This window comes from Mus caroli, unplaced genomic scaffold, assembly GCF_978045245.1.
Source record: "Mus caroli unplaced genomic scaffold, Mus_caroli_1 scaffold_13, whole genome shotgun sequence".
Taxonomy (NCBI): domain Eukaryota; kingdom Metazoa; phylum Chordata; class Mammalia; order Rodentia; family Muridae; genus Mus; species Mus caroli.
In genome coordinates, this window is record NW_028227268.1 from 68654422 (window position 1) to 68673531 (window position 19110).

Sequence of the window (19110 nt, forward strand, 5' to 3'; positions counted from 1 at the left end):
CTCCCCAACAGCTTATTTTATTTCTGCTTTTAAAACCGTTATAGGAGTCGCTGACTTAGTTGAACTGATCTGGAAAACACGTCTGCACTCGTTTCCTCTTCCATCATTAACATTCTCTTCTGTGTTTTCATGGTTCACCTCCAGAAGAAGTCAGAGTAACAAAAAAGGGGGGGGGGCGGGGGTGCTTTCTTAGTAGCTTAGAGCTTTTCGGAACATTTAAAAGAATCTTTTCATAGGACTTCTATTTAAAAGAAAGAGTGTACAGGTCACTTAACCTCAGATTAAACAGAAAGTTTTATGCTTTTCCTTGCTACTGGAGCAGCTTTGAAACTTCTTGCTTTTATGTGTGGCCTTAGTCCCAACATCAGGGTTAACATCTCGCCAAGTTATACAACTGTACTCTGTTCACTGACAACAGGCTTCTGTTTCATTAGGACAGGCACAGTACAGATGCCACAAGTTAAACCATGAGACCACTGGGACAAGCACAATCACAGCCCTACAGAGAGTGCTGATGCTAGTTTAGAGATGAGGTAACATATTAAATACTTAGTATATGATTGAGTGTACACACCATATATTTCTGCTTCAGCAATTTTTGAGTGTAGAGTTTCTTTTAGTCAGACCTGGAATTAGGTCTCTCACTCATGTGGTTTCAATTAAGTTCTGTTAAAAATAGCTTGTAATATAATCATTTTCATTTTTAGCACTTCAACGACTTTACTACTTTTGATCCATACAAAGGACAGATCTGGGGAGAAAGAAAGGAAAGGAGGAAGAAGGAAGGAAGGAAGGAAAGAAGGAAGGAAGGAAGGAAGAAAGGAAGAAAGGAAGGAAGGAACCTGATGAGAGCCCATAATGGGCACAAAATCTTCTATTTAGTGCATGGTCTTCTAATAACATCTAACTGGTTCATATTTAAAGTACAAATACATACATTTAAGAAGAATATGGGAGAATGTTTCTTTTCTTAACTGACTAAAGCAAATGACAAGACCATTAGGAGAATTTCCCCACAGTTTATCGCAAACAATAAGAGAATTTTAATTTTATATAATTTCAGGCAGACATTCTGCTCCTATGGATTTAATATTTACATTCACATCTTCAAAGCAGTGAAAATTCAGTCACAGCTGTTATGTTCTGCCATTTGTCTTCATTATAATATCTAGGGAAAAATAGACATATTATTTGGTAGAGAAGCAAGTGTCTAATCATTACTAATAACCAGTTTTCAAGGGTGAGAGCTCTCCCTGTCTGCACCACACCCACTGCTTCCTAAAATCGACAGAGAGTTCTTTCTGGAGACATCAAGAGACCTGCTTAGTAACATTCTAGAGGGAAACCTGATAAAGGCTGATAATGGAAGCATCAGTGTGGTTTCGTAGCCCCTCCTTGTAGCCCAGAGGAACTCTGTCCTATGCTGCCTGTCCTTGTTCCCCTCCGTGACTGTCTAGGCAACATCTCACGTCTATCTACCACTCCTTTTCATTCCCCTAGTTCAGGCTGCAGGAACATTCACTTTCTTCCCAAATACGACATTGTTGCAGCTTTCCCTTTAGAGCTAACAGCAGGAGACCAGAATGCAGACTAAGCCTAAGGGTGTTCCCACTGTCACCGGTCCATTCTTGCACCTCAGAAAACCCTGCTATCATAGGCATGCTCTGTGCCCACTGGAATCTGTGAGTAAGATTCGAATGATCTTACCAAATATCAGATGGTCAGGAAAGTGATTATAAACCAGAGATCCATTGCCACTTAAAGTGGGGCCCATCCAGAAACCAGTAATAGCAGCCACATCTAACTGCAGTCTTACTGTTGTATTAGAATGGAGGGTCCTTCGGTACCACTCTAAAGGAGCTGCAGCAAAAGCTCCACCTGAACATGATCCTCAAGTGCTTCACAAATTATTTAAGTTGGGAAAGCCACTTTCACTGTGTTAGATGTACTAACTTAGACGTTGTCACTTGGCACACACACCCCCAGCCTCTGTAATTTCCCAGCCTCACCTTCATGTCACCTTCATATGCTCAGACTCAGAGATTTGACCTTTATTTTCCCAGTTATAAACTATCAAGCCTCACTTCTGGAACTAAAAGTTACTAGAGATCTGGGAATCATCTTCCAGTCATCTTTTCTTACCACTCCTTACAAGTAACTGGCTAGTTACTAAGTCCTATCAACTCTTTAGATTGGTTCTTAACTTGAGAATTCGTATTTATAAGTATTCCGGTGGTCTGAGTAACATAGATGGAGATAGACCAGCACAGGTCTATCTTCCCATCTCTGTTCATATGGACTTGACAAAAGTCACAACCATCCTTTTTACTTTCTGCTCACTTCTTCCAAATCTAAACCTTCTTGACAAAATGATCAATCAAAAAGTAACTTTGATCAGAATAAGGTAGAAAGTAAGCATGACCTCAGAGATGCTCCACCATCTACCTCCCAATACAAGTCAACTCTTAAGTTTTTCAAAGGTCAAGTCTGCAAGGGCAGCAGGCATAACTAATTTCAACTCCTTGGAAGACCATTAGACATCTATGCTTATATTTATACTGATACTTCCTTTTAGAAGGCCTGTACCCAAGGTTCTCCGTGGGCCTTAGATCATCTACTAAAGGAGACCCCCTTCCTTGTGTACCCTAATAGCATTCCATATTTATTTCTATTAAGGCACACATGCCTCCATCGGAGTTGTTTTAGTTATCTGATATCTTCTATCAGATTATTAACTGACAGAAGGAGGCAACTATATCAACTCCAGAAAGTAACCATCTAGAACATGACATTCACACTCCAAGAGTATTTCCCAAATGAGTCGGCTAACTACAGAATTCCATATTTATATGCATGGATGCATGTCAACCAAACAACAGGCTTGAGAATTCTTTATGATGTCGAAACATGTTGATTTCTTTTCCTCTAAAGCACTGACTGGCCATAGTTCCCCTCTGTAATTACAGTAGGTAAATATGTCTGTCTGTGATATATTTGCTATAACTATAAAACTATAACTATATATAACTATACATATTTGTTATAACTATATATATTTGGTATACCTACTTGATATATTCTTACTTGACAAATTATTCTTCATGTGAGATAGCATAATCAAGTGTATAATTAGATACAGCAACTACACACATATTTTAGACTTTTTGCAATTTAAGCAAAACCAAGTTAACATTTTCAAAAGAGATATGTCAGTTACACTTGAGGAACTAATCAAACACCTAACAGCAAATCCTCACTGCACACTAGGTGACTTCTTTTTTGTAGTGCTGAGAATTGAACCCAGAGTCTCACATATATCAGGGAAGTGTTCTTCACTGAGCTATAGGACTTAATAATGAGTGGTTAATATATTTTCCAGATACTTTACATAGTTTGTCTATAAGCCTTACAATTCTTTTAGGTAACAACTACTATTTAACTACTATTTAAATAGTATTTACAATTACTATTTAAATTTTACAGATAGCATACTAAAATCCATAGACTTTTAAGGAATTTGCTCATGTGTAAGAATTATCCAAAGGCTTCTGCTACCCTCACTCTGCTACTTACACAGAATTATTTCCACCTCATTTGTTGCGTGTCTGTGTCCATTTCTATCCACTATCATTATCTAAAAACTCAAGTTTCTTATCAAGAGAGAAAGAGAAGGGCATATATATCTGTGATTATATGATTATATGATTAAAGGCTAAAAGTGTCCTCTTAGCCAGGTATGGTGGCACATGCATTTAATCCCAGTGCTTTCGAGGCAGAGACAGTAGGAGCTCCATGAGTTCAAGGTCAGCCTGGTCTACAGAGTGAGCTCCAGGACAACCAGGGCTGGGTTACACAGAGAAACCTTGTCTCTCAAAAACAAAAACAAAAACAGAACAAAAAAACCCCAACCACCACCACCACCAAAAAGAGTATTCTCTTTTAGGTTTATGTAGTACAGACAGTTCTGATTTGGCCAGTAATTATCTGTTGAGTAAACTAGGACAAAAATCACTTATCAATCTGGTGAAAACAATTTGCCATCTGTAGAGGGAGAAAATAGAAAAGAACATGGCTCTCATATTTTAGTGTTTATTATAATCACCTGGAAACTTTAACAAGAGTCAGAGTCCTCTGCCTTCTCTCTGGCACCTATAACTCATCAGGTATTCAGTTGTTCTGGTGGCCAGAAGACTCTCAAGGAGAAGTGTTGATGTAGACATTTTCTAAGGCCTTGCTACCTAGTAGAAACCATTTTCAGAACCTATGTACCACTCTGCCTTCCCTGTCCCATCATTTTTGTGGTTAGTGTTTCCTTGAATCAAGTTTTTTCCTTTAGGCAACATAGTGCTAATCAACACGGTCCCTTTTCAGTCATATGTACAGGGTCCTAGATCATCAAAATGAACTTTACACTCCAGCCCTGATTAGGTTACTGCCAAATCGAGAAAACTTTAAATGCCAATGCTAAGAATAGGCTGTTGAATATTTTAAATAACATGATCACAAGTTAGCTTGGTGCTTTGCTATTTTTACTAAACGAAAGGCAGACACAAGGAGCAAGATGTCTAAGGGCAGTCAGGTGAGGAGGCTGCTCTTAGCAAGAAGCCAGGAGATGGCGGCAGCAGTTCACCATTCATCAAGGGTCTCTAAATTCATTGGCCAGCTGTGAACATCTAAATCTCCCATGCACATTTTAATTTGGATTTGTTACTTAACCCCTAAATTTTGACAATATCTGATGTCATAAACTAGTATGACAGACCTACAAAGATCAATAGTTTTCCTATTTTTATTAATAAAGTTTTTATTGGCATACATATAAACAACCCTCCCATACACACATATGTTCAGCTTGAGGATTTTTCATAAGTGTAACACGCTAACATAACCAGCACCATAACATTATCTGTAGCAACTTCATTAGTTAAAACCATCATTCTAATGGAGGTGTCCACTCCCAGTTCCTTCAGAGTCCAGTTTACCTGGTTTTTGCTATACAAATATAAATAAATAATAGTAAATATGCTCCCTAAGAATGTCTAATATCTTATGTGAAGTTTATTAACATGATCCAACAAAACAGTTTCATTTAACTCTATGTTGATTATTACTGTGTAGCATTTGAATGAACATACTATAGTTGACTTACCTATTTTTAATTGATGTGCATCTGGCTAGATTATAGTTTCAAATTATTATGACCAATACATATTCTAGTATATTTCTTTTTTAAGACAAGTCTTTTGCCCTAGATGGCCAGAAATTTGCTACATAGAACAGAAATCTATGTTGCCTAAAACTCATATAGATCTACCCACCTGTCTCTGACTCCTGAGTGCTGAAGTTAAATATGTACACCCCTAAATCTGGCTCTAGTCTGTATCTTTTGGGGGCTGTGCAAATTTAAATCAAGCTTTATTAAATATTAAATACTGACCAAGAGATAGGCTTTGGTCAGGGCCATTCTCTGGGATTTCCCAGATAGTAGGACTTGTAGTCTGTATCTTTTGATGAACATACAGAGACATCATTGCTGACAAGTGGAACTGTGCTAGGAATCTTCTATCTCAGGGCTCCTAGGGGTCCCGTACTGTGAGATGACCCCTGAAGCATAGCATAGTTCTGGTATAACCAGAAAAGGCATATTCCTACTTCTTCATGGGCCATTATGGATTTTGTTGTCAATGTGTATCTTATTTGTGTGTGCTATTTTAGCCCATTTACCAAATGACCTAAAAGTATTACACAATTTAACAAGAGGCCCAGAACAAGCTATGGTGCAAAATGCTCTAACACTTGCACTACATGGTCCATCCAGTAGATTCAGTGTCCCTGACAAATAGAGATGTTGCCTGGACCTTTTGGCAGGACCTAAAGCTGAGCAGTATGGCCTGGAGGATTAAAAACTGAAGTTCAACTATCATTGGTGGATAAATACTAAAACACGGAAGAAACATTTAGCCTGTGAATGGGCCATAACACTGGACCACTATGTTACTGAGCACTACTGTATTTTACATGACTTCACAAAGTGAAGATCAGATCTTTATTGCCAAGTGAAACTAATACACATAGGATTGCCCTTAAGCATGCACTGAAGGTACAAGTAGGTCACATAAAGAACTGATCCAAGTGCCACAGCCCATATTTTAACTTCTTTATCTTCTCTCATCTAGGCTACATTTAAGAGGACATGGGGAGTGTTCTATAGGTAGCTGGCTAGGAAAGAAGATCAGATCTGGTAAATATTGACCAGTCCCTCTGATATGTCTCAGAAAAAAAAAATCCTGTGAAATCTGCTTGCCCTGGGGCAGGACTTTGAGAAGTGTATCTGGTTGTTGCTTTGCTGGAAGGAGGAAAGATCAGCTGCTGGATGCATACCAATTCATAGGTGCTAACCAAGGTTTGGATAAATGGTTGAGACTTGGAAGAAATGTGTTTGGAAAAATAGAAGAAAAGACATTTGAGAAGAGGCATTGTATAAAGGTCTCTAAACTGACAAAAACCATGAATATATTTATTTGGATGACATACAAATATATACCAAATGGTGACCTCAGCAGAGAAGGATTCTCAATAATCAAATGGATAGTATAATCAATGCTTATGGCTACCAGTCAGTCTCTTTTTTCCCTAGCAACCTCCATCAGCACAAGGTGGAGAAAGAGGAAAGAATCTGACTGGTATCCTCTCTGTCCTTGTATATAATTAACTAGGTAGCAGGGAGCACAGGCTCGTCAACACAGACTTAGCTCATCAACACAGACTTAGCTCATCAACACAGACTTAGCTGGCTCTATGATAACAGTATATTTTGAAGTGCTCAGTCAGCAACACTGAAAAACTTTTATCTTGCAAAAGGCAGTGTTTTGTTCTTACAAGGTAAACACTTTGGATATGACTATGCCATTTATGCATATAGCACTTCTGCCAAAGCTGCTGCACGTGAATTTATGGGCTACTTTACTGAGTGAGAGTGGTATCATCCTGTTATGGTTTGCATACAAAGTGTCCCTTATGAGACTATCACCTAGTGGAATAGTTTCCACTATTCTGGAAAGCTGTAGAACCTAAAGGAAATGGAACTTTCATGGAGGAACTGGGTCATTAGGGGAAAGCTTTGAGGTTTTATAGATCAGGCTTATATCTTGCCCACTTTCTGCTCCCTAACATCAGATATAATGTTACCACCTGTCTCATGTTCTTGCCACCATGCTTTCTCCATCGTTATTGACTGTACTTCTTTTTAAACCATGGACCAAAATAAATTCCTGCCCTTTAAATTGCTTCTTGTCAGATATTTGGACCACCCCACCTGGAGCTCCATTCTGTCTGCAGACACCAAGCCCCAACACTGTTGCTGTTGCCAAGAGGCACTTGCTGCCTCGTGTGGCTGTTCCTTGGGAGGTTCTGCCAACAACTGACCAATGCAGATGTGGATGCTTGGAGCCAACCATCAGACTGAGCTCAGGGAACCTGGTGGGGGAGCTGGTGGAAGGACCGGAAGAGTGGAGGGGGATTGCAACCCCCTAGGCGGAGCAATGTTGGCTGGCTGGAGCACTCAGTGCTCCCAGGGGCTAGACCACCAACCAAGGAGTATACGGGGAGGGATCCATGGCTCCAGATACATATGTAGCAGAGGATGGTCTTGTCTGACATCAATGGGAAGGGAAGCCCTTGGTCCTGTGGAGGTTTGATGCCCCAGCTTAGGGGGATGCTGGAGCAGTGGAGGAGGGAGAGTGTGAGTGGGTGGAGGAGCACCCTTACAGAGGCAAAAGGGAGCAGGGAGAGGGTGGATGTGGGATGGGGGGTTTGTGGAGGGGTAACCAGGAAGTAGAATATCATTTGAGATGTAAATGAATGGAATGATTAATAAAAAAAGAAAGGAAGGAAGGGAGGGAGGGAGGAAGGAAGGAAGGAAGAGAAGTTGGTACCAAGAGTGTGGTCACTGCTCCGATAAATGAGACGGTGCAGTTCTTAGGTATTTGGGACTGTTTTGTGGGAGGAATGTAGAGGAATCTGGAGCTCTGGGTTAAAGAAGTCCTAGAATTTGTAACCAGAGATTAATTGGCCATTCTAGTGGGAGTTTGGAAAACTCGTGTGGAAAGAAATGCGGACAGTGACAATCCAGCTCATAAAAATTCAGAAGGGAACCAGTGCGATTTTTTTTTTTTTTTTTTTTTTTTTGCCTATGTCCTGAGAACTTGAGTGAGGTTGAATTAAAAAGTAATGGACTCATCTGTTCAGTAGAACTATCAGGTCACAGTAGTTTTAAGCATTATGTTGTGGTAGTTTGAATATGCTTGGCCCAGGGAGTGGGACAATTAGGAGTTGTGGCCTTTTGGAGTAGGTGTGGCCTAGTGGAGGAAGCGTGTCACTGTGAGGGTGGGCTTTGAGACCCAACTCCTAGTTGCCAGGAAGACAGTCCTCTCCTGGTTGCCTTTGAATCAAGATACAGAACTCTCAGCTCCTTCTCCAGCGCCATATCTATTTACCTGCTGCCATGCTTCCTGCTATGATAATGAATTAAACCTCGGAAACTGCAAGCCAGGCCCAGTTAAATGCTTGCCTTTATAAGAGTTGTCTTGGTCATGGTGTTCTTTCATAGCAATGGAAATCCTAACTATGATGCATGGTTACTGCTCATCGTTCTTAGCTAAGAGTTTACACCAACCACGGGCACTCCTTGTTCTCAAGTCTTTGAGTTTTGACTTAGCAATGCTACTGGCATCTCTGGTTGTCTAGCACTTGGATAGCATGCCACTGGGTTCTGAAGCTTCCATAACCATTTGACCAATTCCTGTATTAAGTCTCCTCTAATATAAAATATCTATCTATCTATCTATCTATCTATCTATCTATCTATCTATCTGTCTAGCTATCTATCACATATGTATTTACATATTTGAGCACAAGAGACACCAGGAAAGGTTCTCTGTCGCTCCTCCACACTCTATATAAAGAACCTCTCCCAGAAGTACTAAACACTTTATGTTTGTGAATATCCATAGAGAAACAAATACCTATTAATACTTGTTCTGATACTCTGGGCAACCCTCAGTAATATAATTATTAGGTATAAAATGAGCAGTATTGACTTAGGAAATCAGGCAGTCATTTACAAAGAGAATTCTCCATGACTTTGAAGCATGCTCAAAGCCAACACTGTGGTAGAAATGAGGACAAAAGTCAAGAGTGAACAGTGGACATATAGAAAATACATTAAATTTCAGTTGTTTCATTGGGCCCTCACTCATGAGCGTTTCCTCAGCTGCACTAAGGAATTAGAAAAAAAAAATGTGTAGTTGATGTTAGATGCCTTGAATGGCCAAATTTTCCACAACCACTTGGTAATATTTACCACTTAAAATCTCCTACTTTTAAGTGTATAAAAGTGGGCTAACAGTACCAATTGTATCTACTATAGTCATGGTGAGGAACTGAGATGCTAAGATTCTTAGCATGGTGCCTCACACAGAAGTACTCAACCAATACCAGGTGAATTAAAAAAAAAAGAAAAGAAAAGAAAAAACAAAAAACAGCCAACCAAACAAACAAATAAAAATACCCTGTCTTTTAAAAGAATACAACTAAAATAAAATTTAAACAGTATAAAATTTCAAATTATTGAAGAAGCAGCATCCTAGATAAGTATATTTAATCAATATCATAAGCAAAGTTTTCAAAAGATGAAGTATGCATCTTCAAAAAGTTATTTTACTCAGTTTATGAAATCTGTCCAGGCTTTTGTAATTTTATCTTTTCTGTTTTATATAAAAACTTGATAATACATGTTATAAATGAATTTCCTGTGTACAGAAAGCATTTTTTCATTAAAAAAAACCCATACTTTATATAATGAGAACACTACGCTAAGCTCATACCTAGAGGAACATCTTTCGGAGGAGAACATCTGTTTTTCACAACAGGGTCTTTCCTTCTCATCTGTCTAGTTCCTGGTGATGACCTAATAATACAACAGATCTCTGATGTGTTTGGAGAAAACTGAAAAAGAAAGAAAAGTAGTTATTGCATAATTCCTCCAAGTATTACATTTAATGCTGTCTAATTTAAAGTACAAATAGTCTCAGTATTCTTGGTAAGAATGACAGAATCATATCAGAAAACAATAAGTAACACCCAAATAAACAAGGATATGTACCGTGTCAAAGGAATGGCTTAGTAATGGTTTTAGTATTGAAAAGTAAAAAGGAATGAGGAATTATCTTAGTTATTTTCCTATTGTGATAAAACACAATGACCAAAGCAACTTATAAAAGAAAGATTTTAGTTTGGCTTACGGTTCCAGAGGGTAAGAATCCATATGGTGGAGTGAAGCCCCAGCATCAGGAATAGCTGAGGGCACACATCTCAATCCATGAGCAGGAGGCAGAGAGAGCAATAGTACCTGGCTTTGGAAAGCACAAAGCCTGTCCCCAGGTATACATTTCCAACACAACTACACACCTCCTAGTCCTTCCCAAACAGGAAGGACCTGTATTCAAACACACAAGCCTATGGGGACCAGTTCCATTCAAATGACCACACAATGGATCAAACACCAAGAAAACAGGTCCTTATTGAGAGGCTAAAGCAAACACTTTGAAACACTTTGGAGGGGGTATTTATAATGTCCTGATTTATTGTCTAATTGAGGGGTACAAAGGTGTTGATTCACTTCTGCCGCAGACTGGCCTCAGCCCCCCCTCAATCCTTGAGAGAAAGCAGGTTTCCGGTTACAGGTAGACAGGAGTAGGCAAAAAGGGGGTGACAAACAGACACGGACACAAGGGAGTGTGCCTGTAATCTGATGTAATTTGTCAAATCGAGCATCAGACTTTTAATACAGAAGAAAATAGGGAAGTTAGGTGACACATCAGCAAGGTACAATGAGGTTACCGGATGCTTAATGTCTCTTACACAAAACAAAGGAATGCAAACATAAAGATGGACAGGAACTAGGCAATAAGACAAAGTCAGCTCTATCTAAGGTCAGCTATATTCTTAGAAGCCAGGTGTGAGGTCTTTACACTCCCGGGGCAAGGGCTTTCACGCCCAAGCCATAGTTCTAATTAGAGAGTTCTGCTCTAGCTAACCTTCTCATGAATAATGCAATACTCTAGTTCCTCCTTAAATCACAGCCTGATCTACTTCCTAAACCATTGTACATTCCTGTATATGGGAGTGACTTGGCTTTTATTCTAAGTGGTTGTGTGGGGGACTTTCTACTAATAAGTAATGTAGTCTGCTATACATAACTATAATAAGAATTCTAAACTTACTTTGCTAAGCTTGCCCTGAGATTTCTAACTTTATGTAGTAGATAGTAATGCCTGATTTCTTTCACTATCTCTCTTACAGTACTAGAGGCAATTCTGAATGTCACTGAATAGGCAACATTCTTACTGAATTCCAAGCCCAGGGTCAGCTCAAGGACTATCTAGGGCATTGGTGAAGGCCAGGAAGCAAAGTTCAATTTTGCTTAGGTATTTGGCAAGTCATTGCTTGGAGACACCTATAATAAAACAATACTGAAAGAAAGCACACAGATCCATTCACAAGGACAAGTTTGGAGCATTCATTATATGGGATGCCATGGTTCCAGGAGACTAAGTTTCTGTGAACTTTTCACCTCAGGACTGTGTCCAGGTTTCTAGGCCTGTCATGCAAGTCACTACTGGAGTGGGTGTAGCACACTCCTTGTGTGAATCATACACATCCTCTTTTGTATGGATGCTATTTCATACCAACATCTATTTTCTGACTTCTTTCAACAGTCTCCTCCCATCTCAAACACAGAACAGAGAATTGTCGTAAGGGGCTATCAGATCATTTCCTTCTTGGAAGATTTCTGACCATTCAGGGTAGAGGTTCTGTGCTGCAAACAGCTGAATGAACTGAACATATCTGTAGATGCTGAGATGCCCTGCCCAAGGATCCTTGTCTTTCAGACAAGAGACTGAAAGATTCTGCTCTTAGCTGTCCAAAGATCTAATATTGTTAGCCTGGAAGGTCAGCCATATCAATCATATCAATCATAACAATGATTTCACAGCTGACAAGCACTACTTATAACAGACTGTTCAATTATCTTTCCACATCTATAATACTAACTACAACTGCATAAGTCATTAGCATACAGAGAAAGTGTATATGTGTGTGCATATGTTCTTGTGGTGTATATATGTTTAGTGGAGAATAAGGGGAACAAAGTGGAGTGCACTCTCCTTCATATAAGGGCTAGAGGAGGGTTCACCTCTCTAACTCTAGGGCAGGAGGTGGGGGGGGGCAGCTAGCAGCTACAGGGTGAGGAGTGTGCATAGTAGCTTTGTGAAGTGAATTCCCCAAAATTGTGATTCAGGCAAATTTCAGGATGACAGACAACTGTGTCCAGGCATATAAAGCAAACTCTAGCAGAAACTTGTTTAAGTGAGTTAAAATTTGATGGATGTCAGATCTAAAACGTTGTATAAATAATTAACAAAAGAGTCTAGGATTGATTAGACAGGAAAACAATACCATGGGCAGAACCATATTCTTCTAGGAAGATATCAGCAACTGTGAAGGTGACTTTACTTGGAAATGCTGTCATTACAGATTTCACCAAGTTAGAATAGGTCCTAGTTCAGTGTAACCTGTGTCCTTATAAAAACAGAAAACTTGGACACTGACCCACAGGAAAAATGTTTGTGAAGACACAAAGACACACAAAGAGAGAAGACAGCCATATGAGAGTTGGCAAAGACTGAACCTATGGTACCCCAGTCACAAACTGACATCACATAGCTTGACAGAAGAAAGATCCGCCTGCAGTGGGTTTGGGGAGCTGTGCCCTGCTAACATCCTGACTCCTGAACTGTGGCAGAACCTGTTCTCTTGTTTAAAGAAACCACCTGCTGTATAGCATTTGTCACAGCCTCTTCAACAAGCTCATGCTCCAGAAAAGAGAAACACACTGGGCTAAGTGATCACACTTTGCTACATGCGCAGCAGGAGAGCATCTCCACTGATACAGGTACAGATGAGACCAAAGCTTCACCATCCTCCTTAGGAAACAGAATCCCTGAAGGAAAGAGCTGTCCATGTTCCTCTCTACTCAGCACCTCTCTCTAGGGTGAACACAGAAAAGGACTGTATTTGAATTGAACCATCTACTTAGTCAATTAATGAATTAGTAAACTGATCTGACAGGACCGACACTCACTGCTCTTTGCTGGGATCAAAAGCTGCTCTACAGATAAAGCCTTTCCTAAGACTCGAAGCTTTCCCAGGCCAAGTGCTGGGCAATACCAGTGTATACAGATGTGGTCAGATAAAAACTAGATGGTTTTTATTTCCAGTGGGTTTTTTTTTTGAGGGAAATAATAGGGAGTCCTCCCAAAATATATGTGGAAAAAAATCAGTGGCTATAAAAAAATGAGAGAAAAGATTAAACCAATAAAACCCCCCCAAAATGTTAAAAATGTATATTACCAAAGAATAAATTAAGGAATAATCAGAGCTGTAACAAAGTATTTTAGCTAAAAAAGAATTCTGTAAGATAAAGGTAACTGGTTCAATATATTCCTAAAGTTTCCCATCCTACTTTTTTTTTTTTTGAGACAGGGTTTCTCTGTGTAGCCCTGGCTGTCCAGGTACTCAAACATCACACTCCAACATGTCCTCGAAAGAAGGCGTCCTTTCCTGAAGCAGGGCTTCCCTGTATAGGACAGGATGGTCTTGGGATCCTTCATTTCTTCCCTCCAAGTGCTGGGATTAAGAAAGCTTTTCATTTACAAATTACAGGATGGAAAAACAAATTATCTGGAAAGGAATGCAATTTGGGATGATCTCAACATTACTCTGTCCAATACCAAATCCCGTGAAATCATCGTAATGGAGAAAGGCAACTTGTTTCATAAGCTCAGCAAGTTTGGGTTGTAAACCTTGTTCTATGACCACAGCAGTGGGCAGGAAACCCAGGCTTAGACAATTACAGTTTCATCTCCCTGGCAACGGCAGATAGACCAGGACAGGCATGTGACTCAGGCAAAGCTATCAGGAGTCCTTATCCAATCCGGAAATACATATACACAGAAGAACAAGCCCTTTCCCTTTTACTCGGGCTAAACCATAGAAGATGGGGAAAGCCTGTTCCTAACGGAAGCCTAAGTGGGGAAGGCAAACAAAGATAAGCTAAATAAAGCTAAATAAAGATAAGAGGCTAAAAAAAAGTGTGAGGACCAGACTTTGGATCCCTCACACCCATGAAAATGCCAGACAAGTATGGTAGCCTCATGTCATCCAGGCTCCAGGGAGGCAGAAACAAAATCCCCTGAACAAGCTGGCTAGCCAGGCTCACCCAAACTGGGAGTTCTGGGTTCAGAGAGAGACCTCAACATACAAGGTGGGAAGCAACTTGATGTCAACCTCAGAAACACACACACACACACACACACACACACACACACTTGTGTGCCCATACAATGAGAACACACATGCACACACCACACATACAGATCCAAATAATAAATAAATAAAACAATCATAGAAACATCTAGAAGTTTCAACAAGAATTTCTAAAAGTGCTATCCAGTTTTTTAATTCAGTCACTTCCTACCCATTTATGAGTCAATAAGTCATACTACCCATGTCCCATTGTGGATTATGTGTGAGTGTGTATGTGTGTGTGTGGGAGTGCATGTGCGTGTGCACATGTGCATGTGTGTGTATACACAGGCATGATGGCACATGCCTGTAATCTAAGTGTTTGGGAAATTATAAAACTGAGTTTAACCTGGACTACATTATAAGTTCTAGTTGCAAAACACAAGATAAAACAAAACATTTGTAATCTAGAATTATTGTACTTAACTTTATATATAATAAAATTCCCGGATAATTAATTATTTTAATTGCAGTGTTAAAACTGAGACCTCCATGTAAAAGTGAAGTTAGATGCTCACAAAACAAGTAAGTCAAAGTAGATTTTTACGCCTAACTATGAGAACATAGGCAGCAGCTTCCTGGCATTCAGTTTGGTCATCACTTTTTGTATGACACCATAGATATAGGTTACAAATGAAAAATTAGACAACTTAAGCCAGGAAAAATTTCAAGTGTTGTGCTTCAAATGATTCTATGTGCAGAGTAAGAAGGCAGTTTATGCAAGTGGAGGGAGGATGTGCAGGTCACAGATCTAACATCGGGTTCTTCTCAACACACAGAAGAGATGTTAGTCTCGGGCACAGTGTAATAACTATTTTTTTCAGCAATTGAAAAAAAAAAGAAAATGTTACCTCATTTGATGAACTTTCTTGCAAACTTGACACAGGAACAATTTCACTTGAGTTAACATAATTGCTGACATTTGGAAATAGTTCTTCAAACGATACATTTTGCACTGGAGACAAATCAATCTATACAATAATACAATTCCTTTTAAAGTTTCAAAAACAACTAGCTTTAGGTAATTAACATTGAAAGTACTATCTTATTGAAGCATTTTCTTGTATATTTGATGCACAAATAATTTCATTTGAATAAACATAGTTGATTACATTTAGAAATAATTCTTCAAATCATACTTAACTGTGGATAAATCAGTATATAAATTATTTTCTCACTAAAACCAAACAAAACACAAAAATCACAAATACTGGCAATGATGTACAGGGACTGGAAACTGGCACATTGCCAGTAAGGCTATAAAGTGATGCAAGCCCTATGGAAAAGACTTTCTAGAAAACTTAAAAGAGCCCCTACCACATGACCTAGAAATTCTACCCCTGGGTGTATTCTCCGAGAGGCCGAAAATAGGGAACTTATACTTGTACACATGCATAATTTTACCTCCAGTGTTCATAACAACCAAAGGACAAATAACCAAAATGTCCACTGACTGACAGACACATAAATAAAATGCGATTTTATAACAGATGCCTTTATCTCTAAACTGTAAGTAATTTCATGTGTGTGTGATGTGCAGTTTGTGTGTGTGTGTATGTGTGTGTGTGTGTGTGTGAGATGTGGTATGTGTGGTGTATGGTGTGTGCGGTGTGGTATGTGTGTGTATGGTGTGTTGTGTGGAATGGTGTATGTGTGTGATATGGTGTGTGCATATATGGTGTGGTCTGTTGTGGTGTGTGTGTGTGTGTGTGTGTGTGTGTGTGTGTAGTGTGTGTGTGTGTTGGTGTGCACAACTGTATTGATGTGAAAATCAGAGAACATATTTCAGGAGTTGGATTTTACCTTTCACAGTGTGAGTCCTGTGGATAGAACTCAGGTTATTGGAAGTGCCCTTACCCACTGAGCCACCTCACATTATCTGTTTTTTAAAACTAGTTTATTTTATGTGTATGGGTGTTAGTATGTCTGCACAGCATGTGTATGTAGTACCTGTTTAGGCCAGAAGAGGGTGTTGGATTCCCTGGAACTGGAGTTATAGAGGGTTATGTTGGGAATCAAATCCCAATCCTGCGAAAGAATAGCTAGTGATCTTAGGTACTGAACTGTGTCTTCAGTCCCTGGAAGTAATTTCTGACACATGCTATCACATACATAAACTTGACGGCATAATATTTGTGAATTACATTAGTCATAAAAGGAGGAATACTGCTGGGTTTGGTGGAATACACTCATAATCCCAGCTACTCGGGAGGTGGAGGCAGGAGGGTCAACTGATCCCAAGGCAAGTCAGACCCTGCCTTAGAAACCAAACAAAGGAGTAAGAAATGTGTGGTTTTAACTATATGGGGCACTTAATGTAGTTCACTTCATACATAGAAAGTAGAGAGGTAACTGTCAGGGCCTGGGGGATGCCAGTAACTGCAGGGAGCTACTATTTAATAGGTATGAAATTTCAGTTTTACAAGATAAAAAGAATTTTAGAGCCAGACAGAGATGATGGTTGCACAGAAATGTTCAGTGTACAGATAAACATGGTTAAAATTCTAAATTTTATGTTGCATATATAGAAAGGCTGGTCATGGCAATATATGGCTTTGATCCCAACCTTCCAAAGACAGAGTTGGACTGATCTGCATGCATTCAAGGGCAGCCTGGTTTACACAGAAAGTTCGAGGTCAGTCTGGGCAGGAGGGGCAAGAAAGGGAGTCGGGGAGGGGAGAAAATTTTGTGACCTGGCAAGTTTGGGGCTAGAGAGATGGCTCAGCCACTAAGAATGTGTACTGCTCCTGCAAAGGACCTGAGTTTAGTTCTCAGCAACCTCATCATGACGTTCACAACCACTTGTAACTCCATCTGCAGAGAATCTGATACCTTCTGTGGCTTCTGTGGGCACTCACACTCGGGTGCACACACTCACACAGAAATACATACATGTAATTAAACAAAGCTCCCAAATAAACCACATGTAGAATATTTTCAATGAAAGTATGTTTACATAGCAGAAAAGCACAGGCATTATTCTTTATGGGCAAATGCCCATGATACAACATAAAAAGATGAATGGGAAGAAGAGATGTCAGGAAACAGGTCCCATAAGGGCCAAAGGTTATACTTACCACAAACTCAGCTATGTCTGAAGATGGGGTACTTGTTAGCAGGGCTTTGCTTTGCTTATCAGGAAGAATACAACCTTTTTTCTATAAATATGTACATAATAGGAAATGATCAGAAATAAAATATTTTTAAAATAGTAATTCAAAGTTAGTACACTAGAACACATACAATAATAATACAATCCTTATTCTGTGAATTAAATTTTAAACCATCTGATAGGAAACTGAAGAATTCTCTGAACTGAGTTAGGTCAAACAACTCTGAGTAGAATTGTGTATAATAACTGAACTACCAAACAAAGAGCATACATCGGCTGGACCTAGGTCCCCCACGTATATGTGGCAAATATGCAGCTTAGTCTTCAATGCAGGTCCCCCATCAACTAGAGTGAGGGCTGCCCCTGATTCTGTTGCCTTCCTGCCTGTAAATCCTGTGCCCCTAACGTGGCTGCCTTGTCTGGCCTCTGTGAGAGGATGTGCCTACTACTGCAGTGACTTGATGTGCCAAAGTGGGTTGGTACCCCTGGGGGGGTTCCCCCTTCAAAGAGGAAAAAGGAAGGAGGGTATGGGGAAGGGGCTGTGTGAGGGGAGTACCAGGCGAAGGGGAGGCATTGATCGGGATATAAAGTGAATAAATAAATTAATGGAAAAAAAGAACTATATCTGGTGTAACAACTATGTAAGAATGCTTAGGTTAAAATTACTATTAATTTAGGAAGAGAAGCTGGAGTAATAAGTAGGGCACTGTGCTTTGACTACCTTTTTAAATTGCCTTAAAGTTATTTGCAGCATTTATTTAGATCGTGGAAGACGACTGTACTTTTTTATATAGTTTCAGTCTTTTTAATTTAAATACTGTAAATTGTTTTACTGCTGTAACAAAATGTCAGACAAGAAGTAAGAGAGGAAGGGTTCATTGCAGCTCACTGTTCAAGGGTGCAAATTCACCATGGTGGAGGAGGCATGTTGGCGGAAGCTGGCCACATTGCATCCATGGTCAGAGAGCAGACAGAGATGAGAGCGTGCTGGGCTTAGCCTTTTAGCGTTTCTCTATGTTGTTCAGGCCATGGTATGTTGTCACTCATATTCAGGGTGGGTCTTTCCATCTCAATTAACCAAATCTATACCAATCACTCACAGACATGACCATAGGTCTGTCTTTTAGATGACTCTAGGTCCTATTAAGTTGATGATCAATTGATGATCATACATGCCCAGGAAAGTTAAATCTATCAGTGAAGATACTGCTAGGACCAGCATATCTTGAATTTTTATAAATATTGTTCCTAACCTATTACAGTTCTTAGTATTTTTCATGGTAGGGTCTTTTATGAAAGTTTGCCACTTGTTATGTAAATGTATGCAGTATTAAGTTAAATAGTTATTAAAAATAATTATGTAGATATAATTGAAGAATTTGTTAAAATCAGAATTTTCCCGAACAGCTTAAAAATTAAATTCAATAACATGCACAAGCCAACACAAGACACATACAGATATATAAATAAAAATATAATAAAAATTTGAAACATTACTAAACAGTTACAATGATAACCCATATTTCAGTTTGATATGTATTAAATGGTAAGTTTATTAAGTGTATTGTATT

General features: G+C 39.3%; 1 protein-coding gene across 1 annotated transcript in view; it reads right to left on the reverse strand.

The window, feature by feature from the left end:
• Positions 1-1085: 1085 nt before the first annotated feature.
• Meikin (meiotic kinetochore factor) overlaps positions 1086-19110 on the reverse strand; it is a 38319-nt gene continuing 20294 nt past the window's right edge. The window contains exons 11-14 of the mRNA XM_021177911.1: positions 17505-17585; positions 15279-15398; positions 9885-10005; positions 1086-1168 (exon numbers count right to left, since the gene is read on the reverse strand). Coding sequence (XP_021033570.1) covers positions 1137-1168; positions 9885-10005; positions 15279-15398; positions 17505-17585 — 354 coding nt within the window. The 3' untranslated portion in view covers positions 1086-1136. The remainder of the gene's footprint in view (positions 1169-9884; positions 10006-15278; positions 15399-17504; positions 17586-19110) is intronic.